Source organism: Rhinolophus hipposideros (genome assembly GCF_964194185.1).
Source record: "Rhinolophus hipposideros genome assembly, chromosome: 18".
NCBI lineage: Eukaryota > Metazoa > Chordata > Mammalia > Chiroptera > Rhinolophidae > Rhinolophus > Rhinolophus hipposideros.
In genome coordinates, this window is record NC_138064.1 from 242,266 (window position 1) to 269,279 (window position 27,014).

Consider the following 27,014-nt stretch of genomic DNA (forward strand, 5'->3'; position numbering starts at 1 on the left):
GGGTCTTAGTCTCGCCAGGAAGCTGCGCGAGGGCGCAGGGGCTACTCAGCTGAGCACGCACCCCTGCTCTGTCTTCTGTCCCCAGAGGTCCCATCAGGACACAGCCTCCAGCTGCCCACACAGCCTGAGACACCCAGGGCTCTGGGTGACAGAAAAGCACTCAGCGTCTTAAATCGGAAACACTTTCTTGCTATAATACTTTTTGGAGACAGAAGTTCATTAACATGTACTATATTCACTTCCCTGAAAAAAGAAACATTGCATTAAACTTCATGAAACATTTTCTCAACGACACAGGTCGTTAAGATCAATGGTTGTTCTTAGAGCTGCGTCTTCCCTTTTCCAGTCAGTGGGATACGCGCAGCAGCCCCCTGGGGCTGGACATGGGGGAGCACTCTATTCACCGCACCTCCTCTGCCCTGTGCAATTTTCTCACTAGGTGCATGGGCTACGTTCTCAAAACAGTCTATTTTATTGAAGTGAAAAGATGGTACATTTGACACATGAGCTTGGAGCTTTGGAGAGAGTGTAGTGAGGGGAGGCCACACGTTTCGTGCCCCTCTGGTTCAAAGACTTTGGTTTGGTCTGTACCCTCCACCCCCATTTAGGGTCTGGGGTGCCATCTGTCACGCTCCAGCCCCCAGATGGCTGGGACATCCCAGCACGGGCTCCACAGGCATCGCTGGATGGTCAGGTCTTCTGGGGCCAGAATGAGACCTCATGGCTGGTCTGATCCCCAGCTGGAAGGTCCAGCCTGCCCATTTATGGGGAACTTAAAGCATGGTCGGTGCGGTACACAGCTCCAAGTGGCCCCAAAAGTGTGCTGCATCCCGGAGCGGAGTGGGGAGGGACCCAGACAGGTGAGTATAGGAGTCAGTGGCAGGGTGCGCATAAATAAGCCAACTGAGAGCCTGGCCGGATGGCTCTGCAGACGCCTACCCCGGGCTGCCCACTGCTCCACGGCAGGCCTTGCCTTCTCCTCCAGGGCTGGGGAGGAGGGTAAGTGTGGGTGACGAGGGCAGAGTCAGATGCTGGAGGGAATGAGGATGGGGGCGGCACAGCGCCGGCATCTGGCAGACGCTCAGCAATGGGCTCACGGTTAGCCCAGGGTGGACAGGCCCTGGTCTTGGACGCAGGCTGCCCTCACCCCAGCCCCTGCCAGGTGGGAGTGAGCACCCTCAGAAGCCCCCCTAGGGCAGGCTTGTCCTGCTGCCTGGCCTAAGGGAAAGTTCTAGAAAGAGCTACCTCCACCCCACTCCCAGTCTGCCTCTGGGCACCTGCACACCTCCTGTCACAGCGGTCACCTGCGGGCCTCGCCCTCGGGTCACAGGCAGGGTTTGGGGATTGAAGCTCATCGCTGTGGGGATGCAGGGCCAGACAACGCCAACAGCACACCTCAGTGTGGAGCAGCCAGTGAAGTGGTGACTGGCCCACCCACAGGCTGGTGTGGCCAGGCTCCCACCCCACTCCCATTTGCACAGCCAGGCACCGCCTACAGTGGGCAATGGCCAGCAAGTGTGACACTGTTCCCAGGACCCTGCACCTGGGACTGGGGCTGCCGGCTTCCGCGTGGGACACGCTGCACCGGGAGGTCCTGACAGGCGTTACTGAGGGAGCTCCTGTTTCTGTGGTCTCACCTCCAACGTCTCCAGGGGCCCCACCTGGGCTTCCAGCTGCCCCTGCAGCTCAGTGGCGGACGCACTTGACTGCTGAACAATTGGGGGCCATTCCATGCACAGGGAAGGAGAGCGTGCTGCCCTGATGGTGGGTGGCTGTGCTGGTGGGAGCCAGAGGTCCCAGGGAGGGACAGCTGCCCATCACCCACTGATGGATGGTGGCATGGGAGCTCAGGGGACCATGTCCCCAAACAGCCTGGGTTCCAGAAACAGGGTCTGAAGTGGCCCAACTAGAGACAGCACCAGAGAACCTTTCATTCCATTGGTGAGCGCCCCGGCTCCTGCCGTCGCTGCCAGCACCTGGCACTGCCCATCCATGTGAGAATCCTGCTTTGTGTGTCACCTTCCGCGTTTAACAGCACTTCACGCAGAGAGCATCCTTCAGTGGCTGGCTGAGTGCTTCCTCGATGGCAGGCATCGGGGGTGTTTCCAGTTGTCCTTCTCGGAAACGGCTGCTGTGAGCTCAGTTCTTTCCATAGACTTTCATTCCAAAGGCACAATTGCTGGGTGACTTACAACTGACGCCATCAGCGGTGGGTGCCTGTTCTCACCACAGCCTAGCATCCCACCCTGGCCATTCCCAGGTCCTCCCTGGGAACCCCGGCAGCCCCCCAACCCCAACCTCTGAGCCTGCGCTGTGCCAGTGTCCTGGGGCCACTGCAGAAAGCCCCACAGGCAGAGTGGCTTAAATAAAAGACACGATCGTCTCCCAGCTCTGGAGGCCAGAGAACCAACCTCAAGGTGCTGGCAGGGCTGGTTTCTTCTGAGGTCACAAGGGAGAATCTGTTCCAGGCCTCTCTCCAGCTTCTGGGGCTTTGCGGGCACCCCTCAGTGTTCCCTGGCGTCTAGAAGCAGTACCCCGTCTCTGCCTTCACTCTCACATTGCGTTCTCCCTGTCTCTGGCCAAATGCCCTTTTGATAAGGACACAGCCATACTAGATGAGGCCGCCCTAAGCCAGCAGCACCTCATCCTGACTAATGAGGTCTGTAGCCACCCTCTTTCCAGATCAGCTCCCATCCTGAGGTCCTGGGGTTGGGATTCCATCCCATGAGTTTTGACCCACAACACATGCTGACCCCCAGCTGTGCCTTAAGGGGTGGCACTCTTCCCAAACGATGTTCCTGAAGTATTAGTTCCACAGACTAGTAACAGATGTTAGCTGCAAAGGGGTTCTGTGGGCAAGTAAGTTTGGGAACCAGAAAGTGACACTGTCTTCCTTTCCTCTGTCCTTCCTTCTTTACTGTGGGATTTATCAGGGCCTTTCGTACAGTCATCTGTGTCATAAATTTCCAAATAGGGAGCACGAGGCACAGCCTCTCCCTACTTATCTGACCACAAAATCTCTATTCCAAAAAGTCTCATTAGGGCCAAAGGCCTTCTCGTCTAAGGCCTCAATACGGATGTCCCTCTGAAACCCCATGTGACCCACTGGAGACAGCAACAGACGTCCTCTGAGAGACTGAATCCTTCAGCAAAGAACCACGTGGAGAGGGTGGGACAGAGATGGCATCAGCCCACAGGATGTCCACAGGCCCCCTGAGGACACCCACCCACCCACCCATGACAGCAGCCACTGCCGTGGAGTCCTGTGGGCACATCTCAGACAGAGGAAACACCGGCAGAGCGTCCTCTTCTCTGCGCCCCTTTGAACAGGGCACCTGAGCCCCCCAAACAGCCCTCCCATCAGGGACGCCTCCCCTAATCACGTGTGCTGTGAGGTCCTGACACTGTCCTCCCAGGCAAGCCAAGAATGTAAGTTCAGAGATGTTTTCTTTACATTTCTGACAACACTGGGAGCAGATGGAACCAGGCAAGCAGCATGGGGTGATTTCTGCCCAAATGAGGCTTCTGACAAAATCCACCGTGCACCCTCATGGGGTGTGGATGTCAATGTGCCCAGGTGAGCGAGGCCGCCCGGCTCGACATTTGAAAACCGATTCATGTGATCCTCACATCAACTGACTTAAAAGAAAATCACACGATTATATCAAAAGATGCAGAAAAACCTTTTGACAAAATCCAAACCCATTCAAGACAAAAACCCTCAGTCAACTAGGAATGGAGGGAAACGTGCCCAAGTTGATAAAGAGCCTGAGGTTACTCAGCTCTGGCTGTTGTAACAAAACATCATGGCCTGGGGCTTAAACCACAGAAATGGATTTTCTCACTGTTCTGGAGGCAGGATGTCCGACCCCACAGTCCGGCAGGGAGGTTCCTCACATGAGCTCATCTCACTATGTGCTGACCTGGCCTTTCCTCAGTGGGGGTACGTGGGGACAGAGCAGTGAACTCTGGTATCTCTTGCTATAAGGACACTAATCCTATCAGATGAGGCCCCACCGTCATGAGCTCATTTAACCTTAATTGCCTTCTGAAGTTCCTATCACCAAATACAGTCCCTGTGGCAGGTAAGCCTTCAATCTATAGATTTTGGGGGGACGCAATTCAGTCCCCAGCAAACATCTACAAAAAAACCTTCAACCAACATCACACTTTTGGTGAGAAAGTAGATGCTTTTCTTCTAAGGTCAGAACAAGGCAAGGATTTCCCCTCTCACCACATCACACTGGAAGTCCTAGCTGATGCTATTAGAAAAGAAAAAGTATACAGATCAGGAAGGAAGAAATACAAGTGTCTTTCTTTGCAAACGATATGATTATCTATGTAGAAAGTCCCAAATAATCATCAACAACAAGAACTCCTGGAACTAATGAGCTATGACAGCAAGGTTGCAGAATACAAGATTAATACACGAAAGTCAACCACTTTCCTATAAACCAGCAATGAACCAGTGGAACTGGAACTTAAAAACATAACACATTTATAGTAACAGCAACAATGAAATACTTAGGTACACAAATACAAAATATGCACAAGACCTGTGTGAGGAAAACTCTGATGAACAAAATCAAAACTAAATAAATGGACAGATATTCCATGTTCATGGACAGGAAGGCTCAATATGGTCAAGATGTCAGTTTTCCCCACTTATCTACAGATTCAATGTCATCTCAATGAAAATCCCAGGAGGTGACTGTGACTATCGACTCACTGATTCTAAAGCTGGAGGCGAAAGACCCAGAAGAGCCAGCACAATATAGGAGAAGAACGTAGTCGGGGGACTGACACGGCCGACGTCCAGACTGGCTATGAAGCTGTGGGACTCGAGACAGTGTGGTGCTGGGGACGGAGAAGACCAACCGACCAGGGGGACAGAACAGAGCCCCAGGAACAGACCCCACAAGGACAGCCCACTGACCTTTGACAAAGGAGCAGAGGCAAGTCAATGGAGCAAAGATGGTCTTTTCAACAAACAGTGCTTGCTATGGACTAAATGTGTGTGTCCCCAAAGTTACTATGTTGGAATCCTAACCACCAAGGTGATGGTTTTAAGAGGTGGGGCTTTTGGGATGTGATGAGGTTGTGGGGACAGAGCCCTCATTAATGGGACTAATGCCTTTTTAAACAGACCCCAAGAGATCTCTCCGCCCCTTCCACCGGGCGAGGACACAGGGAAAAGATCACCATCCAGGAAGCGGGCTCATCAGACACTGAATCTGCCAGAGTATTGATCTTAACCTTCCAACCTCTGGAACTGTGAGAGATAAATGTCTGTTGTTTATAAACCACCCTGTTTATGGCATTTTGGTTATAGCTGCCCAAACAAAGGCAGTACAGGAACTACTGGACATCTAGATGCAAAAAAAAAAAAATGTAGACACAGACCTTATATCTTTCACAAAAATTAACTCAAAATGGATCACAGCTCTAAATATAAAACACAAAACTAAAAAGTCCTACAAAACACCTAGGAGGAACTCTAGGTGACCTTCAGTTTCAGCAGTGACTTTTTCCAATACACCAAAGGCACGATCCACAGAATAATTAATAAGCTGGGCTTCATTAGAACAAAAACTTCTTCTCCATGAAGATGGGGTAAGAGAACCAGAAGACAAGCCACAGATGGGAGAAAATGTCTGCAAAACACACATGTAATAGTTGACTTGTATCCAGAATACACAAAGAACCATTAAAATTCACAGCAAGAAAATAAAAAGCCCAATTTAAAATGAGCTAAAGACCATAAGCAATGAAAAGATGGCGACAGTACATATCGCCACGGAAATGAATTAAAGCAGCAACAAGGCACCACAGCTCACCCATTAGAGTGGCCGAATCCAGCCGCTGACGACACCGCCTGCTGGGAGGACGTGGGCACCAGCAGCTCCCAGGGCTGATGGGTGCAGGTGGTGCGGCCATTTCGGAAGACGACGCAGCAGTTTCTTACAAAACTAAACGCACACTAACTGTTGTTCATCGACCCAGCAACCATGCTCCTTGGTATTTACCCAAAGGAGCTGAAAACGTGTACCCATGAAAACGTGCACACCTGTAAACACAGCAGCTTTACTCACCACTGCCAAGACTTGGAGCAACCGAGACGTCCTTCAGTGGGTGGGTGGATAAACTGTGTCCATCCAGACAACGGAACATTATTCAGTGATAAAAAGAAAGGAGCTCTCAGCCATGAAAAGACAGAGAGGAACCTTAAATGCATACAAGTAAGTGACAAAAGCTAGTCTGGAACAGCTGCACACTGTACGGTTCCACCTGTGTGACATTCTGGAAAAGGCAAACCATGGAGACAGTGAGAAGGTCAGGGGTTGTCTGTGACTCTGGGAGGAGGGATGTACAGGGAGCAGCGGGACCTGAAATGCTGCTGACGCGTGGCCTTTGTGAGCCTGTGGAACTATACAACATAAAGAGAACCCCATGGAAACCGTGGACTTCCGTCAGTGACAATGTAGCAATATTGGAGGCCACTGTAACCGCACCCAGACACGAGATGTAACAGTGAAGGGCACTGGGGCAGGTTGGGAGCTGGAATAGGGCAACTCGTTACTTTCTGTCCAATTTTTCTGTGAACATAAACTAGCCCTAACAAATCAAGTGCATTGTTTGTTTTTTAAGTAGCAAGAAAAAACAAAGTATCTTCACGATGAGAGCTTAACCGCATGCAGAAAAGCAAATGCCTTAAGAAGAACAGATGTATTACACTCACACTGAAACCTCAAAACTCTCCCATGACCAGAGGACTGCAGGTGTCAGAGTTTCGCTTACGCACCCGGCCACCGGCCACTGTGAGGATGGCTGCCCCCGTTGGCAGTGTCACCTCCCTCGGCTCTCCAGCCAAGCTGAGGAGGAGGGTCCCACCGCAGCCCAGACAGAAGGGGCCAGGCCGCGGTCCCCCTGGTCTGGCCCACAGGCCAGCTCATACCATCTAGAGAACAAATTTTTAAGGGAGGTTGGCCATGGGGGTTTGTATTTACACCACACAGAAGTGCAAGCACCATCTGTCAGCCTTCCCCCCCAAGTTGTTAGCACTTACCGGTTCCCACTAGACAGGGAATATACCAGGATACAGTGTGGCCTCCTTCTGCACACCCCCAATGTCACCAGTTTCCCCCCCACACACACACACACACTGTGATGGGGCAGAGGGTGGACGAGGTCCTGAGCAGGACAAAGACCTTCTAGGGACAGGCAGTCCCGCTGCCCCTGAAGACACGAAAAGAGGAAAGGGGACACCGTTGGCAGGAGGGCAGGAGGGGCCATGAGCAGGGTATCCCTACTGAGGGCTCACTTCCATCCGGCCTGACCAGTGGACACACACCACCCTGGCTCCTGGGGGGTCAGGCTGGTAGGCCTATGTGCTTCACACACACCCCAGTTCCATGTTGCTCTCTCTTCTTCTCCCCCTTTCTCTCGGGTGACCCACATTCTGCAGGAAATCTCAGCAACAACCACACTGGGTCCCATCCCCCAGAAGCCATGGTGGTGACCTGAATGGCGGGTCGACATTACGCAAAGACCTCGATGAGGACAGACGTGGGATGGGGGCGGAGAGTGCCAGCATCACCCAGGACCCCTCAGTGCCTGACACCAACTCCTGCCGCCAGGCCGGAGTGCGGTCTGCGGTGGCCTCTGCAGAGCCTGGATGGGAGCACTAAGGCCCCGGGCCCTTTGGAGGACGGCCCGTGGGCCTCCTGCAGAGGGACAGCTCTGCCCGGAGGAGAAGGAGGCACATCTAGAATTCCCTCTGCCCACGCACAGGTCTCAGGCCCGTCCAGGGCCACCCACTCCCAGGGCCTCGGTTCTCCGGCTGCAGGAGGGAGGGGCAGGAGACTGGCTGTGTGGCCTCATCAGCATCTGGGCCACCAGGAAGAGTCATTCAAGTGTCTGAAGCCAGGTGAGCTTGGGGACCGGACAGTGGTGGTTCTAGTTCATCCGTGATCTTTGCGTTTCCACAGCTGAATTTCCATCTTCTGTCCATGAACAGCCTGCTCACGGAGCTCCCCCATATCTCTCTTGGATCTGCAGCTATTTTCTTATCAGCTTGTCAGAGCTCTCTGTATGTGAGGAGTCAGCCCTTGGCCACGTGCGGCTCGGGGGCCCCGCCCACAGGAGAGGAGCAAGGTGGGTTCTATTCTGTCCGGACAGTGAATCTGGATGGTCCTCTCTGCCCCCAGGACCCAGCCTCTCACGGGACACGACCAGAGTGTCCCCACAGCTGCCTGCAGGTGGCAGCTGTGTGTGTGCCCCCCACCTGTCCCCTGGGAGGGTGCCCGTACTTCTCCCTCGAATGCCCCTGTGACACTGATGTCACATCCTGTGGGAGGAGCAGGGTGGGAGGGAGACTGCCGAGAAGGGGGAGGCAGGACCCTCAAACCCGGCCTGTGTCCCAAGGGTGAGGCCTGGCTGTGCCAGGGGACGCAGGTGACCGCTAGCCCAAGATCAGTGCACAGGGTGGGGTGAGAGGCAGAGAAGACGCCCCTGCGGTCACCAGCCCCGCACACGTCCCTGCGTGTCCCACTCCCCACAAGACCCCCAGGTACCACAGTGTGAAGCTCATTTCCTGGGCAAGCCTTCCTGGCCCATCCCAGCAGAGGTCACTTCATCTGAATGACCAGAAACCAGTGACAGCGATTCCCAGAACCGTTGCTGACTTTTTAATCTGCTTTCCGTTGGGAAGAGCTGGCCCAGACGGGGTCCTGGCCCATCCTGGACGCCGGCCCTGCCCGCGCGCTGACCAGCTGGGGCACTCAGGACATCCATCTTACTCATGCTCCGACAAGTACCTTCCTGACAAATAACTGTAAACACTTTTATATTGTTAAAAATGTGGGTATGGGAAGAAGTCAACGTCACCTTTATTATAAGGATGACAGAACTGTGTCTGTGGAGGCGTGACCCTGTCTGGGGACTCTGGGAGCTGCCCGTGGGCCTTGCCTCACGGCCCCCCCCCCCGCTGCCTCTGCACAGGGGTCTCTGGGGAGTGGGGCACGTGAGCCCCAGCCCGCTTCTCCCACGGCCAGCTGCCCTCATTGATGCCAGGCCAGGGGCCCAGGAGGGAACAGCCAAGGCGCCAGGGGCGGTGTAGGCGGCTGGCCCGGCCCCGCCCTGCTGTCCCGCAGGCTCACCCCTCCAGTGCACTGTGCAGCCTGCCCTCTGTGCTGCACGCTGTCCCACAGGGGCCCACAAGTGGAGGGCCTCATGGCAGGGGCTCAATTCTCCCCAGAGCGGGAGGTTTCCACCAGGAGCCACTCACACCTGTCCGCCCACCTCAGGCCAAGGCCGCCTGGCCTGGGGACACTGATGTCACACCTAGGCCACTGTGCTCTCAAGATGGCCCCCAGAACCTGAGCCCGGGACCCACAGAGGCAAACCCACCGTCCAACACCCCCTCCCAGAATGCTCAGTGCCACCCTGGGTGGTGACTGACCCAGCTCCACGTCTGCACCCCTGGGATGGTCCCTGCAAGGTGGGAAGGGCCGATGCGCGGTGGAACGCAGCCTGTGTCCCTCGTCGTTAGTGTGGCAGCCCAAAGCCGAGCCAGGAGGAACAGGACGGCTGGAGCCACAGAGCCACTCCTTGCTGCCTGGGAGTGACGCGCCCCTCATCAGTGCCAGGCAGTCACCAGCTGGGAGGGGACTAGTCAGTCCCCGCAGCCCACAGAGGAAGAGGCTGGCCCGCCTTCTGCACAGACAGACCTGACGGCCAGACAGCAGTGTCCCCAGACGAACTCGATGGCCCCGGGGGCCTCGCTTTTTTCTTCCTGCCAGGTGTGCGTCCGTTCAAGTTCTAGGGGTTAGTTTCTGTTTCTGTTTCAGATCCATGAGCACTTGTCCTTCTGCAGTCTTATCCCCAGGAACGTGGACATCACTGTGGTCAGCTCACAGACACCTCAGTGCTGTGACATCTCAGGTGAAGGAAGTGTGGCTTCCACAGAAACAATGCAAAGAGACACGGGGGCCCCAAAAAGCCACCGACCAGCCCTCCTGCTTTCCGGGGAGAACTACAACCACACAGCCACAAGGCTGGTGCTGAGAAGTCATGGTCTGGGGGAGCAAACCACAGCTGTGTCCTTTAAAAATGTTCTTTGCACACCCATGTTCACAGAAGCACTGTTCCAGGAACCAAAAGGTGAGAGCCAGCCAGGGCCCATTGGCACGTGAGTGGGGAGACACAACATGTCCATCCATGTCCGTCCTATGGCTCAGACCGAAGCAGGAAGGGGGGCTGACACCGGCTGGGTGAGGGTGGATTGGGGCACAGCACTGAGCGAACGAGCCCGCCCCAGAAGGACAAGTAACTGTGCGTCCATGTGTGCACGGTCCCCAGGACTCAATGCAGAGACAGGGCTGGGGTACGGGGAGCTGGAGTCTGATGGGGACAGAGTGTCAGTTTGGGACAATGAGAAAGTTCCGGGGATGGACGATGGGGTGGCCGCACAACGGTGGGGGTGTACGTGAGACCACGAAGCTAAAATGGTCCAGACGGTAAACCGAGGTGACGTACATTTTGCCAGAAAAAATGTCCGTCGGGGTCACATTGGCAGCCCTATCTCTGGGAAGTCATTAAGGATGGAAGAAACTGGTACCTGCCTTTAAAATCGTGTTTTTCAACAGCTCCTTTAGTACCATGTGACAAATCAAACTTGAACCTCTATTAAAAAGATAAATTTAGAGAGAGAAAAAATCCCCAGTCCCAGAGAGGAACGCACGAACTAAGAGGAGCAAGCCGCTGTGATGGGCTGCCCGGCCCACAGCCCCGGGCTCTCTGCGCAGTCTGAGCACAGGAAGGTGCTTTCTGTCCATCGATGGATGAGCTGGGAGAACTGGCGGCGCTGTCGGTTCTGAGCTGTGTCCTCCTTACTGGTCCCCCTAGGCCCTGCCCCAGTGACAGTGCAGGGGAAGCCAGAGCCCCTGGGAGGGGACACAGGAGGGGCGGCACAGGGCTGTGCCCTCCCCCCACACACTGTGGGACTGGCCCTACAATGACGCTCTGAGAGACGACCCCTGCGGTATAACCCACACTCCCCATAGTCACACACTCGCCCACCCTACTCTATTGCTGGAAGGGACCTGCCTCACCACCCCCACCGCACAGAGAAAGCAACTGGGCTCAGGCCACACTGTCCCCTTGAGTCCATGTGGCAGTGCCCGGGCAGACGCCTTGGCTGATGCCCCCAATGGGCACAGAGGCCGAAGACCCCATGTGCCCCGAGATGGGACAGCACAGAAGTCTCCGGGGATGTGAAGCACTGACAGTCCCAGAGGCTGAGGGCACAGGTGACTTGAATCAGGATGGCTCAGCCCAGAGGGAGGGTCACCTGCTGCAAATCAGTGGCGATGCCTGCAACTGAAGGAGGTTCGAAGCTCAGTGCTCCCTTCTGAGGAGCCACTGAGGACGAGCAGGTGGGGAAGGACTGGTCCCCAAGATGGCATCTGGACAGACCCCGAAGGGCCCTTTAAGTGAGGGAGACAGGAGAGGAGGGAACTGAAGGTGTCCACCCAACAAGTGAGCGGTCGCCGTTGGTCACCACACTGGAAAGTGCCTGGGTGACACCCCACCAGATGGGCTGCCTGGCGGGCATCATAGGTGCAGCTCTGCAGATCAGTGTTCATTCATGTCGATCAGAGAATTACAGTGTGAAGAAGACACGCAGCCCATCTCAGGCCACCACAGTCTGCGCCCCACACCTCTCCCTGCTGCTGCCAGGGCTCCCCTCAGACCTGAGACCCTCCAAGGATGGGACCGTGAGGCCCACCCACACTGGAACAATGGGGGTACCCGAACCTGGAGAAGGGGCAGAGAGAAGAGGGACAAAGAAGGGAGAGAACCCCAGCTGAGGGTGTGAAGTAGGCGGCCAGAGGTTCTGGAATGATGGAGCCTGGGGTTTGGGCGCTGCTCCGGTCCCCACTACAGCCCTTCCCGTCACTGCCAATCCTGCTGACAACATGTCCTCCCCCACCACCCGCATCTGTCACCACACCCACTGGGACTCACCCTCCCTGCTCCCAGGGAGCCTCCCCCTCCAGCACCTGGCCCAGCAGAGCCGGGAGAGGAGGCCGCCTGCCCTGTGTGGTTCCTTCTGGAGTCATGCCCTCCGTCTGCTCTGAGACCCTGCTGGACGCAAGATCCCTCGGCTGTGGTGTCCGAAATCCTGAGATTTGGGGGATAAGAGGCAGGCAGGAGCCTGGGGGTGCGTCTCAGCTTCCAGCCTTTCTCTCTAACACACACACACACACACGCATGTGCACACATACCCGCTGTCTGTTCCACACCAGCCTGCACCCTCCAGCTCGCAGGAGGCTCTCAGCTGCTTCCTTGCGTGGTGACAGGCGCCCCAGTGTGGGACAGAGCAAAGGCTGTCGCTTCGGTGAAGTGAGCCAGGGGACATGCTCTGGAGCCTGTCCTCAGGCAGCACGAGGCCAAGTTCTGGTGACACAACTGCTCCTCAGCAAAGGTGAGGGGACGCTGCCGCCGAGAGCTCACTTCTGGTAAACTCCCTTCTCAGCATTCGAGGCTGAGCTCCAGGTGCTAGAGGTTTGGCTTTTGCTCCACAGGTTTCATCTATTTTAAACATCTGTGGTGAGATGTAATTCCCACAGCAAACAGTTCAGCTGCGTGAGGCTGCCATTCAGTGGTTGTCACTGTGTCCACGGGCACACGTCCACTGCCACAACCTGAGTTTGCAACATTTTCTTCACCCCAAAAACACACCTGTGCCCAGAAGCAGTCACCCCATCCTCTCTGCCGGCCGAGCCCAGGCTCTCTGGGGTCCGCACAGCCGCCTTCCCAGACGCCCCGAGTGCATGGAGTCATGCCACACGCGGCTTTTGTGCCTGGCCTGTCACTGAGCTCCACGCTGCTGCGTCTCCTGCTTGGCGGCACTTCGCATGTTTTTATGCCTGAAACGGCCCATCGCACGGACACGACATGTTTCTTTATCCACATGTCAGTTGATGGGCATGTGGGTGTGTCCACCTTTTGGCTGTTTGGATATCGCCGCTGTGAGAAGTGCTGTGGGACATCTGTGTCCCTCTCTTAGGGACACGTCTAGGAAGGGACACTGAGGAACTGCAAAACCGTCCCCACAGCTGCACCGTCCCCCCCCCTCAGCAGAGCATGAGGGTCTCCACACCGTGTCCTCACCAGCACTGTCACTGGCCTCCCGTGACTTTGATGTGCATTTCCCTGACGACTAAGGACACTGAGCACCTTGTCCCCTTGTGAAACTTCTTTGTAGAAACATCTGCTCAGGTTCTTTGCCCATTTTTTAATTGGGTCATTTATGTCTTTTTACTGTTAGTAGTAAGTGCTTAAAACGTTCTGCATACAAGTTTCTCATCAGATTGTGATTTGCAAGTATTTCCTCCTACTCTGCTTTCCTGATGGCTTCCCTTGAAGCACAAAATTTTAATTGTGATGAAATCCAATGTATCTATTTCTCTTTTGTTGCTTGTGCTTTTAGTGTCGTATCTAAGAAACCACGGCCAAATCCAAATTACTCATGTTTCTTCTAAGAATTTTAGAGTGTTAGCTCCTACAATTAGGTCTATGACCCATTTTGAGGTCACTTTTATATGCAGTGTTAGAGAGGGTTCCAACTTCATTGCTTGCTAACCCCCGTTGTGCATTGGTTGAGTGGACCTTTAGTCCTTCCCCACAGAAGTGTCTTGTCGTCCCTGTCAAAAACCACTGACCACCGATGCAGGGTTCTGTTCCAGACTCTCTGAGTCCACTGGCCCAGGTGTCCAGCTCGGCCGCACTGCCCACGCTCGTGCCAGCCGCTCCCCTGTCTCTGTCCACTTAGTTGTGGAGTCGGGAAGTGTGAGTCGTCCGGCTTGTTCTTCGCTTATTCAGTTAACATGGTGTGTTCCATTGTGTGAATTTGACACACTGACCCCCCTTCTCTCCTGGGTGATCCTACGTGTCACAAGGTACAGCCATGGTCACAGGCAGCTGGCCTCGTTTCGCTGGTATTTTGTTGAGGATGTTGCATCTGTATTCATGAGGGACCTCGGTCTGTAGTTTTCTGTCTTCTGATGTCTCTGTCTGGTTTTGGTATCAGGGTAACGCTGGCTTCATAGGATGAGGGGAGAAGAACTCTCTCCTCTTCTAGGTTTTGGAAGACTTTGTGAAGGGCTGGTGTTAATTCTTTAAATGTTTGACAGCGCTTCCCAGTGACGTGATCTAAGCCTGGGACTTTCTTTGTGGGGCATTTAAAACTTTTACATTTGTTAATGAGTCTCTTTAGTTGTTGTAGGTCTATTCAGATTTTCTACTTCTTTTTGAGTCCATTTCAGTCATTTGTGTCTTTCTGAGCATATGACTGTTCCGTGTATGTGTTCTAACTTCTTGGTGCACAGCTGTTCCCAGAACTACCTTGTCATCCTCTTATTTCTGGGAGGTCCTTTCCCAAGCCCCCCTCTTTCATTCTGAGGTCAGCGATTTGGGGTTCCCCCGCTGTCGGAGCCTCACAGCCTTCTTATCTCTGCAGCCTGCTGACCTTTCTCAGTTACTCCCGGAGCAGAGGTGCTGCTGCATCCCCACCACGCACGGGCTTCTCCGTGTTCACACCGCCTCCCATCGTGAGGTCCACGAGGGCAGGCACCCTCCCCCTCACTCACCCTGGGTCCCCAGTGCCTAGGAAGAGCCGGGCAAGTGGTAAGTGTGAGGGCAGGCTAGCTGAGTGAATGAAGGCATCTGCAAAAGAGCCAAAGACACCAGAAAAACTGCAAAACCACCATAACATTAGGAATGACCTGGACCATCTAGACCAGCTCCGTCCAGCACAGTGACCACATGTAGCCACAGAAACACAATGTGCAGTAAGTGTAAAACACACAACAAATGTCAAAGACGTAATATTTTTTTAAACATAAAATCGCTTAACAATAACTTTTGTATTGATTACATGTTGAAATATGTAATATTTCAGATATACTGGGTTAAATACATGCATTATTAAAGTTCTTTTCACATGTTTCTTTTTACGTTTTTAAGATACTAGAAACCAATGTGGACAGCTGGACGCCCCGGGGCTCATGAAGGTCCGTGCCTGGCTGCCCGGGCCTCACTGTCTGCTCCGCAGCTGGGCTCCCGGTGCTTCTCTCCTGCCCCACACAGCAGCGGTTCACGCTTCCTCATAGACGTCCCTACATCTCTGCCCAGCTATCGCCAATCTGCTCCAGAATTCAACAAAAGCTTGTATGTGGCTAAGCAGAGAACCCTAACTTACTCCAGGATCATGTGCCAACACACAGGCCAGTGACCCCCCGACCTGGGAGGCCAGGCCACACAGAGGCGGGGCAGCTAGCAACAGCACTCTAACATAAGCGGGTGTTTCTGTTTTAAACAGACCCAGAGCTTTACATGAATAAAATACACATCCCTCCATGATACTACAATGTGACGGGGGCATGTTTCTGCACTGACTACTAGTGACGTGCCGCCGTGAAAGATGCTTTACAAATCATCAAATCAGATCCCATTGTCAGAGAGACAGGGAACTAAATTTTTGAAAATACATCTGAAATCTCCAGAAAGGCCACCTTTCTTGGACCAGGTGGCCTCAGGGAGGACGAGATGTGTCCAAGGATCAGAGCTGCTCATGTCACCTCGGCTTGGTCTGTCCTCTAAAGTGCTTAGATCCCAGGCAGCTGTGTGGACTGTGGACTCACTAAGGGAACCATCTCTGTTAGAACTTTATTTTCGGCGGAAGAAAGAAGATCCGACATTGCATCTCTCTCTCTCTCTTACTCTGGGGGGATCCCCCAAACCAGAACAGAGAGGAACACAGTCTTGGGCTTTTTGAACAAGACCTCAGTGCCGTCCCTGCGGCCCCACCAGGAACACGAGGCCCAGTCGCTCATCCACCAATCCTATCCCCCAGATGACCCTGGGGCCCCATCGCACACACAGGGCCCTCTCCTTCCTCTGACACGTCTGTCAGAGGACGGGTCCCCAATTTGGTTTTTAAAACATGGCCACCACATATACACACATTTTCCTGCTTCTGAGCTTGCTGGCAGGCTCTGGCTGTAAGAAAGGACAGATGTGGAGGGATGGTCATGAAGAAGGCTGGGGACAAACAAATCGTAGAGTCTGTATACAGTGATTCCGTCTGCATTTTTAGTCGAGTGTGTGTGTGTGTGTGTGTGTGTGTGTGTGTGTGTGATGTGCACACGTATTTGTGTACAAATAGGTAGCGTACACTGACATTAAATCACAGTCCAGGGTCCTCTGGGGAGCGAGGAAACATGAGTGTAAAAGTCATGTTTACCACACATACGTGTGTGTTGCTTTTTTTATGAGACAACATGGTCCTTGTAGTTTGTTTAATTAATAAACTAAAATGTCAAGCCTCGCTGGCCCCACATGGGGGCAGAGTGCTCACTGCCATGGAGAGATGAGGTGAGGGAGCCATGGGGCGGCACTTTGTGATGGAAAAGCACAATGATGAACGGCACTAAGGACAGGTGAGACCCTGAGGAGCTGAGGGTCAGAGTGGACCACAGGCAGCACGTGTGAGTGGTGGAACAGCAGCAGTTTTAAAACTCAGGAGCTCCTGAGAGGAGCAGAGATGGGAGGACCAGAGATGGATTCCAGAGTCGACCGCCTGCAGCAAACCCTGGCCCCTGTGGCCTCGGTCCTGGAGGGCGTGTCAGGGCCTCAGCCACCTCTTCCATCAAGGGGTGATGATTGCAGAACACGCTAATATAATGAGCAGCATTTAACTGCTAGCGACTGCCACCCAAGGAGAAAGAACACCGAGGCCAAGCGCGAGATATATTCTTAGCTCTCAACAAAGTAGGTTATGGTATAAAAATACCATTCGATAGTAATAAGCCGGCACCACCGTCGTGTGCACGCTGCAGCAGCTCAGCCTGCGAGTGCGTCTGAATACCTGCATCACAATCCAGTCTCAGCCGCAGGGGCCTGTCACCCCCAGATTGAACCATGCAGGGATGGTGCTGGAGGGGACCGAGCTGAGGGCAGGGGCCCCGAGCCAAGCCTTTGTGTCAGAGGCTGCCCAGTGCCAGGGGAAGACAGAGGGGGATAGGGTGGGCAGGGAGGGGACCGGGTGCTGAGACCTGAACGTGACCTCACTGAGCAGCCGGAGGAATGAGCAAAGGCCTTGTGGCAGGAAGTGCTAGTGGGTGGGAGGGAGCAAACTGGATGGTTTCTCCTCCACCCAAACCCTTTCTCCAGGCACCCACAGCTCAGGGGCTCAACACCTCACCTGCTCGGAATATCCCAAGTTTATCAGCCACCTAGCCAGCCACTGGCAAGGTGACAGGGCACTTACTGGCCAGTGAGGGCCTGCTCTCCGCCACTGGGGCACATTAGACGGAGCCAAGGACACACCAAGGTCAGCTCTGGTCTCTTGAGATTGGGGGAGCTGGGAGGGATGGGGTGCCCTGAACCGGACATTGGGGTACGGCTGATACAGGTGGCCCACCCTCCCTGGGTCTGTGTCTGTTACACGCTGGCGGTGGGGACTTCCTGGTCAAGTGGAATCAAATAAAATCACAGGTTCAAAGTGACATGTTCCTTCCAGGTCATTGGGGGCCACGTGCCCCAAAGGGAGGGGACCCTGAACTACATCCAGAACCTCCTGGGAACAGCTCTCTTCTATGTAGATCACCCCAAAAGTGGAAGGCGCGGGAGCCTGAGCACAAACACCTCTGTACAAGACCAAGGAGGGGTTGGGGGGCCTGGGCACGCAGGGTCCCAGGAGCACGCGAGGACACGGCCCACTGGTGCCCAGCACACAGGCCGGGGCTGGAGGTGCACAGCGGGGAGCAACCTAAGCTGCCATCGGTGGTACGACCCGTCCGCGTCACAGCCACTACGCACAAGCAGCAGCCAAGGCCACAGCGTGTCACCTCACACAGATGCCAACAACACTGACCTGAGTGAAAACACAAGCTTCAGGATTTTTATGTAAAATTAAAAGAAAACACACCAAGAACCTTATAGATTAGTTATGGAGACTTCCATCTGTGTGTAAATTAACCAAAAAAGGAGGACAAACGCCACGAGCATGACAGCAGCTGGAGGAAATGGCGCTTCACACTGATCTGTGATGCTTCACGGCTTATAACTTATAAAAACAGCTTAAAGCCAAAAGAGCAATAGAGGAGGAACAGTTTTAAGTTCTGGGCAGAAGAGACACACGTGTTTATTACTCCAGGAAGTTTTCTCAATTTTAAAAATCTACCCAGATTAAAATCAAGAGAAATCACATTAAAACCATGCTGCTGGCGGCTCTGTGCTAGGCTGAGTGTCCTGCCCGGCTCTGTCCTGTCTGGGGACCCCCAGCTCGAGGTGGCTCTTAACCCAGGACATGGTCCACGTCAGCCCGGCCCAGCCGGACAAAGGCAGGGCCCCAGAAAACAGCTCCTCTAGCCCTCAGACCCTGTAGTCCAGGCCCCAGTGGACAATGCCTGGCAGTTGGCGGGGGTAGAGAAAGGGATGAGGGAGACCAGAGAAGCTGGCGGCCACGTCACAGGGGCAGCTGTGGGCCAGTGGCCTGGCCTTCCCAGGCAGGGCGCTCAGCGTTGTCTGACTGGTGCCAGGGGCTGCAGCTTTAAATAAACTTGGACACATCCACCTGGGCCAGGAAGCAACACCAACTGTGTCAACAACCAGCCAACATGGCTACTGAGGACCCCAGCCCTGGGCAGGGCAGCTGACTGCCCAGTTCCCTGCACTTGCCTGGCCTCCTCCCTGCTCTGGAGGCCCCAGCAGGGCTGAGCCTCACACCTGGGGGGCTCCACAAAGGTCTCCAGGCCTAACTGAAGCCCTGTTCCCCCCTCCTCTCAGGCCCTGCCCCCCCACACACACACCAGGCCTCCTCACCCACTCAGGCCGGGGTCGGGTGCACCTGCACTGTGGGGGCTGCCACCCGCTGTCGCTCCCCAGGACAGCCCCAAGGACTCCACTCCCCAGTGTGGCTGTGGGTGGCAGCTGCCATACTCAGCACTCACTGCTGGGACCAGAGCTTCACAGGAATGTGAAGCAAGGCTCATCCAGCAAGGAAATGGGGGCTCACCGAGAGGCAGCCCTGTGGGTGGAGAAGAACATGAAGGCCCCTGGAAGGGACGCCCTTCCTCCCACTGCCGCCCCCAGCTGGTGTCCTGGGGGGGAACCCGGAGAAAGCAGACCCTGCCCTTCCCTCTGCTGTTTCCAGGTCCAGCGGCCTTGGGGCCAGACACCCAACCAAGGGCAGGGAGTTTGTGGGTACACCGCCCAGCCTTGGCCCCACCACGGGCCGGCAGGTCACCCGCCAGCCTCTAGGCCTGGGTATTTGCACCCCAGGCTCCTCCCAACTCCGCACCCACAATCAATGGTCAGCATCCACCTCAAACAAGGTGTCAACAGAGACGTTTGTTTAGAAGAAAAAAAGGAACCACCGCTGGATGTGTAAGAGGAAACCCGCGCAGCTGGGATGGCGGGCGATGGAGGAGGAGGGGCTCGTCGGCACCAGGTTGGGGTGAAGCCCCCCGACTCACAGAGCCGGCAGCCCCGGCCACAGCGGAGCCCCTGACGGGCTTCCTGACCTGCAACCCCCCAGCAAAGCCAGGGCTAGGGCCCTGCACCCTTCACATTGGCGAGTAGAGCCGGGGAGCCACCTGTTCCCAGGTGTGGCCTTACCTGAAAGGAGCCTTCCAACAGCTCCCCTGCGGCCCGCACCCACCTCGGACTCTGACATCAGGAGCCCCGCAGGCTCCGCACCTGGCCGCCTCGTCCCCAGCCCAGTGCCCTGACCCCAGTTTCCTGACCTCGGATCCCAGCTCTCTAGACTCCTTCCGGAAGGATCTCGGGAAAATCCCCCAGAACAGATTCCCTGGGGGACCCGCGGCGCAGGCTGTTCCCACGCGGCCCAAAGCGCAGCGAGCACCCCCGCCCCACGACACCCGCGCGCGGATGGAGCCACGAGGAGGAGCAGGCGCCGAGCAGGTCCTGCCGCCCCCGCGCCCAGCCGCTCAGTGGGGGTGGGGACAGCACGGCCCACACCAGGGATGACCCTCGGCCCGCTGCCCGCCCCCCGCGCTCCGGGACCCGCAGCCGCCCGGGCGCGCCCCTCCTCTCTGACCTCCCGCCGCCAAATGCGTCATGTCTGCGGGCGCTCGGGGGACACCTGCTGCCGCCCCCGCCGCACTGAGCCCCGCGTGCCGAGCCGGGCTCGTGGCCGGGCCACCTCGCTGAGCAGGGCCAGGCAGGGCCGAGCGCGCGGAGGTCCGGCGACCTGGCCGGGGGCCCGGGGTCCGGGCCTCGCGGGGCTGTGCGTTCCGGGCCCGGAGCCGGTGGGAGCCGGGGGCGCGCGGGGCCGCAGTGCGCCCGGAGCCGGGGGCCGGGGTCCGGGGGGCCGGGGGCCGGGGTCCGGGGGGCCGGGGGTCCGGGGGCCGGGGGTCCGGGGGCCGGGGTCCGGGGTCCGGGGGGCCGGGGCCGGGGTCCGGGGTCCGGGGTCCGGGGTCCGGGGGGCCGGGGGGCCGGGGTCCGGGGGCCGGGGGGCCGGGGTCCGGGTCCGGGTCCGGCCCCGCACGCGCGCCGCGGCTCTTACTTGCCAATATCCTCGTAGAGCTGGTACTCGTCAGTGAAGCGGGTGCAGGTCACCGTGGTGGCCATGGCGGCGACGGGCGGGCTCGGCGTGCGCTCTGCTGCGCTCGGGCGGCGGCGACTCCGGCTCCCGCTCGCGGGCACGGCGACGCGGACGCGGGCGACACCTCGGCTCGCAGCGCCAGGAGGGGGCCAAGCTGGGCTGCGAGCGCACGCGAGATCTGCGCGCTCCGTGCCGCCAGGAGCGCGCCGCACACCTACGCGCGGGAGCGGGGAGCGCGGAGCGCGGAGCGGGGAGCGCGGGCGCTGCTGTCACCGCCGCCCTGCCGTGCCGATCCCGCCTGCCGCCCCCTGCGCGAGCCCCGCACGCGCCCTCACCGCACCCGCGCCCTGCACACGCACGCGCGCGCGCACACATGTGCCCTGCACACAAGTCCTTGGAGCTCAGGGCCACGCACAGCACCGCCGGCTGCGTCCGCTGGCGACCCTCCGCGCGCGCACGCACACGGGAGCACACGGTGAACCCACCCCCTCTGGCCTTAAGGCACCTTGCCCGGGACTGTGAGGGCACTGGGCGCGGGGGTGGGGGTGGGGTGGGGCACGTGTGCCACGTTCCACAGGATTCATCCCTCACACCCCTGGGAGCACACGCTGCGTTGACCCGTCCGCACACCGCATGGTCCTGTCACCCCCAAACTAGAGAGCGCACTGGAGATCCTGGGGGTGGGAGTGAAAGGCTGGAGGCTGCCCCCTGCCCATGGTCCCAAGCGCTCCCTCCTTCACTCCTCCCACTCCTGGGTGCTGGGGTGTCTGCACTAGAGGTCCCAGCAAGGGGGCGGTGAGAGTTCAGGCCCAGGGTCCTTGAGTCAGGGGAACTCGTGTCCTGAAGCTCACAGCCCCTGTGGGGAAGGAGGACACATTCTCCCCTGTGCCAGGCGTCATCCACCTGCGTGCCCCCCACCTCCTCCGGCCTGAAGAGGGTCCATCCTGGGAGAGAAGGAGGAGGGAGCACGAGGGCTGGCAGGAGAAGCTGGCTGACCCCAATTTTCCACAGAAGAATCTCCCCCAGGGCCACGCCCAGGCTGCCACCTAGAATGGGGACTTCAGATCTAGAAGAGGACCCACTGGGATCTGGTACCCCCCACTCCCTGTGGGGCCCCCACATTCCCTGAGCGGCCGGCCCTGAGGAAGCAAATTTTCCACCAGCTGTGGACTTGGGGTGCCTGGCTGCCCTGACGGGAGCCACTGACAGCACAGCAGGTGGGCTCCCAGTGGTGGGCTCTTGGCCTGCCCTGCTCCTGCTCATCACTCACCTTGGTGGCCAGCCCAGGGCTGGCCCCAGAGGCCACAACAAGTGTTTCCTGGATAAAAGATCACATGGGAGGGATTCTGGGGTGGGGACAGCCAGGGCCTTCTCCACCACGTTGCCTTCAGCACATGGATATCGGGCAGATTAGCAGACCAGGTTGGGCCAGTCCAGGTTCTGCGTTCTTTTGCAGACCCATTTGAACCCAGAAGACAGAGGCCAAGGATAATCGGGGTTATGGTGAGCAGTGAGGGGCCTTTGGGGGCATGGTCTTGATCGCAGCAGGGTTGGCAGGATGGGAGACCACCGCCATGCCACAGTGCTGGGACCAGAGCCCCCAGCTGTCCTGACAGGCGACACCCACCTTTTCTGTGAGGCCCCTCACAGACCAGCAGAGGCTTGCTCTGTGTTCAACCCCGCAGGAGCCTCTCCCCCAACATGCTGGGCCATCTGCGTGGTTCTGAGCTCACAATAGAATGCAAAGAACAAACAAAACAAAATTGCACCCCTGGGCAAATCAGGCTCTCTCCAGGCTGCAAGTAGACTCTGGGCGCTGCCAGGGTCACACACTCATACCAGCGCGAGTCCATGCCATGATGAAGTGACATTAAAGGCATGACGACACTGATTTGCTTACCTGATTCTACATGAATTATCTTATTTAATCCTCAAACAATCCTAGGAGGGTTATACTATTACTATACCCATTCTATTAGAAGGGACAGAGAGACAGAGGTGACACAGCTAGAACATGCTTGGGACTGAAACCCCACTGCTCTACAAAGCCTCGTCTTATTTTCACACACTCACACATACACACAGTAACACACATGCATGGCTTCCACAGCAGCACTCTGGGTGCTTTGTTTTGAGGTCCCTTTCCCTGGGTGAGGAGGCTGCCCAGGTCCAAGGTTATACAAGAAGTTAGGGTCACTAAAGGGGTGCAGTTTGAGGCCCCTCTTCTCCTGTTAGCACCTGAAGTTCCCTGGGCAGTCCCTCCCCTGGGCTGAAACATTAAAGATGCGATGCAGAGCAACCTTGAGGGCAGAGCACCATTGTGGGGAACAGCTGAGCCTCCAGAGACCCTGACAGTCCTACACAGCCCAACCCCTCACCCCCACTCACAGAGCAACTCACTCCTCACCTCCAGGCCCAGAGGGCTCCTCCCCAGCAGAGTGGAAAAGCTAGAAGGGTGAGGGGCTGCCAGCCATACTCTTTCTGGGGCCCCCCAGAAGCCCTCTCATCTGGGTTTTGTCTCCCATCCCTACTTTTGGAAGGGACCTCTTCCACCCGCACCCCCATGTCATCTCCGCCTCCCCCTTATCCTTTCTAGCTGGCTTTCATCAGTGAGGAGGGCTCTCCCTCCCAGGTGGCAGCTGGGGCGGGTGTGGGGAATATCAGCTCTCAGTTCTGGGAGGTTATTGTTAGGATGGTCCCCATGGCAACGAGCATCACATCTGCAGAGCCAAAAGTGCTGCACTGGGGCTCAGTCCCCCAAGGAAAGCCATGGCATCCTCTGTCCCCTCACCCCCAGGGGCTGATGTCATGGGAGGGATGTCACTGCCACCACCTCTCTCAGGCACAGTCATCTGCCTGGACGAGCATGCTGCAGTTCCCCAAAGCACAAAGATCCCAGTCATCCATCTCCAATCACCTGGCCCTTGATGTGGCAGCCCATGCAGGATGCTGTGGCAAACATATGAGAGGACGATTTGGTGATGATGGTGATGCTGATGGTGATGGTGGTGGTGGTGATGGTGGTGGTGATGGTGGTGATGGTAGTGATGGGGTGATGGTGGTGGTGGTGGTGGTAGTGATGGGGTGATGGTGGTGGTGGTGGTGTGTTTGTGGTGGTGGTGGTAGTGATGGTGGTGGTGATGGTGGTGATGGTAGTGATGGGGTGGTGGTGGTGGTGGTGGTGGTGGTGGTGGTGGTAGTGATGGTGGTGGTGATGGTGGTGATGGTAGTGATGGGGTGGTGGTGGTGGTGGTGGTGGTGGTGGTGGTGGTGGTGGTGATGGTGGTGGTGGTGGTGGTGGTAGTGATGGTGGTGGTGATGGTGGTGATGGTAGTGATGGGGTGGTGGTGGTGGTGGTGGTGATGGTGGTGGCGGCGGTGGTGGTGGTGGTGATGGTGGTGGTGATGGTGGTGATGGTAGTGATGGGGTGGTGGTGGTGGTGGTGGTGCGGTGGTGGTGGTGGTGGTGAGGTGGTGGTGGTGATGGTAGTGATGGGGTGGTGGTGGTGGTGTGGTGGTGGTGGTGGTGGTGGTGTGGTGGTGGTGGTGGTGGTGGTGATGGTGGTGATGGTGATGGTGGTGATGGTAGTGATGGGGTGGTGGTGGTGGTGGTATGGTGGTGGTGGTGGTGGTGGTGGTGATGGTGGTGATGGTGATGGTGGTGATGGTAGTGATGGGGTGGTGGTGGTAGTGATGGTGGTGGTGATGGTGGTGATGGTAGTGATGGGGTGGTGGTGGTGGTGGTGGTGGTGGTGATGGTGGTGATGGTGGTGGTGATGGTGGTGATGGTAGTGATGGGGTGGTGGTGGTGGTGGTGGGGTGGTGGTGGTGGTGGTGGTGGTGAGGTGGTGGTGGTGATGGTAGTGATGGGGTGGTGGTGGTGGTGTGGTGGTGGTGGTGGTGGTGGTGTGGTGGTGGTGGTGGTGGTGGTGGTAGTGATGGGGTGATGGTGGTGGTGGTGGTGTGTTTGTGGTGGTGGTGGTAGTGATGGTGGTGGTGGTGGTAGTGATGGTGGTGGTGGTGGTGGTGGTAGTGATGGTGGTGGTGATGGTGGTGATGGTAGTGATGGGGTGGTGGTGGTGGTGGTGGTGGTGGTGGTGGTGATGGTGGTGGTGGTGGTGGTGGTAGTGATGGTGGTGGTGATGGTGGTGATGGTAGTGATGGGGTGGTGGTGGTGGTGGTGGTGATGGTGGTGGCGGCGGTGGTGATGGTGGTGATGGTAGTGATGGGGTGGTGGTGGTGGTGGTGGTGCGGTGGTGGAGGTGGTGGTGGTGATGGTAGTGATGGGGTGGTGGTGGTGGTGTGGTGGTGGTGGTGGTGGTGGTGGTGGTGGTGTGGTGGTGGTGGTGGTGGTGATGGTGGTGATGGTGATGGTGGTGATGGTAGTGATGGGGTGGTGGTGGTGGTGGTATGGTGGTGGTGGTGGTGGTGGTGGTGATGGTGGTGATGGTGATGGTGGTGATGGTAGTGATGGGGTGGTGGTGGTAGTGATGGTGGTGGTGATGGTGGTGATGGTAGTGATGGGGTGGTGGTGGTGGTGGTGGGGTGGTGGTGGTGGTGGTGGTGGTGGTGATGGTGGTGATGGTGGTGGTGATGGTGGTGATGGTAGTGATGGGGTGGTGGTGGTGGTGGTGGGGTGGTGGTGGTGGTGGTGGTGGTGGTGATGGTGGTGATGGTGGTGGTGATGGTGGTGATGGTAGTGATGGGGTGGTGGTGGTGGTGGTGGGGTGGTGGTGGTGGTGGTGGTGGTGAGGTGGTGGTGGTGATGGTAGTGATGGGGTGGTGGTGGTGGTGTGGTGGTGGTGGTGGTGGTGGTGGTGGTGGTGGTGATGGTGATGGTGGTGATGGTAGTGATGGGGTGGTGGTGGTGGTGGTGGTGGTGGTGGTGGTGGTGATGGTGATGGTGGTGATGGTAGTGATGGGGTGGTGGTGGTGGTGGTATGGTGGTGATGGTGGTGGTGATGGAGGTGACAGTGAAGGTGATGGTGGCCAAGCTATAATTTACAATGTACTCACTACATACTGGAAAATCTTCTAAAGGTCTAACACCCACCACCTCATGTAAACGTTATAGCAACCTTGCAAGATATGGGCTATCGTTAGCCTCCTTTTACAAATGAGGAAACTGAGGCACAGAAAGACTCTGTAACTAGGCTCAGGTCACAAAGCTAGTCTGTGGCAAAACCAGTACTGGCACCCAGATCTGCCTGACTTTATATCTGGTGCCTTTAGCCACTGTGTCTGCTCAAGGGTGACTACAGGCCTTGTTCATGTGGTTACTGTGTGCCATTTGTGCCTGGCTCTGCCCAGGCCTCGAGTCACACGTGGGAATGAGGTGGGCTCATGCCCAAGACCAACAAGAAACAAACGTAAAAACACTGAGTAGTGATTTGCTGGAGAGTGACAGGGTGATAACTTCAGAGTACGTGCCCAGGGGAGGCCCTCTGAGGAGGTGACATTTCAGCTGAGATCTGAATGACAGAGACACTAGGATAGGGGAAGGATACTGCAGGCAGAAGCAGCTGCAAGGGCCCTGTGGCTGGAGCTGGCTGGTATGTTGGGAAAGAAGAAGGCGGGAAGACAGGGCCTGCCAGTCACCGCCATGTTCTGTCATTTGTTCATCTGCGCGTTCTGCTTGGTACCTGAGGCCCCCAAGGGAGTCTGAGCCACCTAAATACTAACAAACAAAGTGACAAAGCTAACCAGTTAGCCTGGGACACAGTGAGTGTCCGGCACGAAAGATATGAGGGGACAGACCTGCAGACCTCCTCTTTTTCACTAGGAATCCAAGCCCAAGGTGGGCAGCACTGTATGCGAAAGACCATACTCTCAGGGTACAGGGACCCCTGCTGAGCCCGCTCCCAGGCTGGGGCTCAGCCCTGCTCCTGCCACCTCTCCTGAACCCCTCCCAGGCCTCTGGCTGACTGGGGCTCCCTTCCCAAGCCCCAGGCCAGTGGCCTGTTCTTGTCCGACTCCATTGCATCTCTCCTGGTTGGTGTCACCATCATTCTTCTGGAGATGCCTGTGACCCTGGGCCCCAGAAGTCCAGGCTTTGTCCCAACCCAGCTCTCTGCAGATCTCGTATTGGGCTCACACAATTGTCTCCCTCGACCAGGGCTGTTCAGGCAGCATGACACCTGCGTCCCAAATAGCTATGACGGGCCGGGGAGTCACTCCCAGATTATACCTTCCTCACCATGGACGCCAGGATTTTGTTGTGGAAACTGTGTCTTGGTGTTAGTCAGGAGATCTGCACTCAGGCCCCTCCTGTGCCCACCTGCTCACCTCCTACACGCAAGCACACAGGGCATGCTGAAGTGGCTACAGGCCTGGGGTTCCCATCGCAGACACAGAGCACCTGTGTTTATCAGCCAGGGACT

The 27,014-nt window shown here is 56.7% G+C and overlaps 1 protein-coding gene across 5 annotated transcripts in view; it reads right to left on the bottom strand.

The window, feature by feature from the left end:
• Positions 1-21,046, bottom strand: part of CAMK2B (calcium/calmodulin dependent protein kinase II beta) — a 74,281-nt gene extending 53,235 nt beyond the window's left edge. For 2 of the 5 annotated variants that reach the window (XM_081080056.1, XM_081080058.1), the window contains exon 1: positions 20,597-20,941. In XM_081080056.1, the coding sequence (XP_080936182.1) occupies positions 20,597-20,661 (65 nt within the window). In that variant the 5' untranslated portion in view covers positions 20,662-20,941. Of the gene's footprint in view, positions 1-19,686; positions 19,947-20,596 lie in introns of those variants that run through there. The other 3 variants (XM_081080055.1, XM_081080054.1, XM_081080057.1) reach the window with 3 other exon arrangements.
• Positions 21,047-27,014: the final 5,968 nt, after the last annotated feature.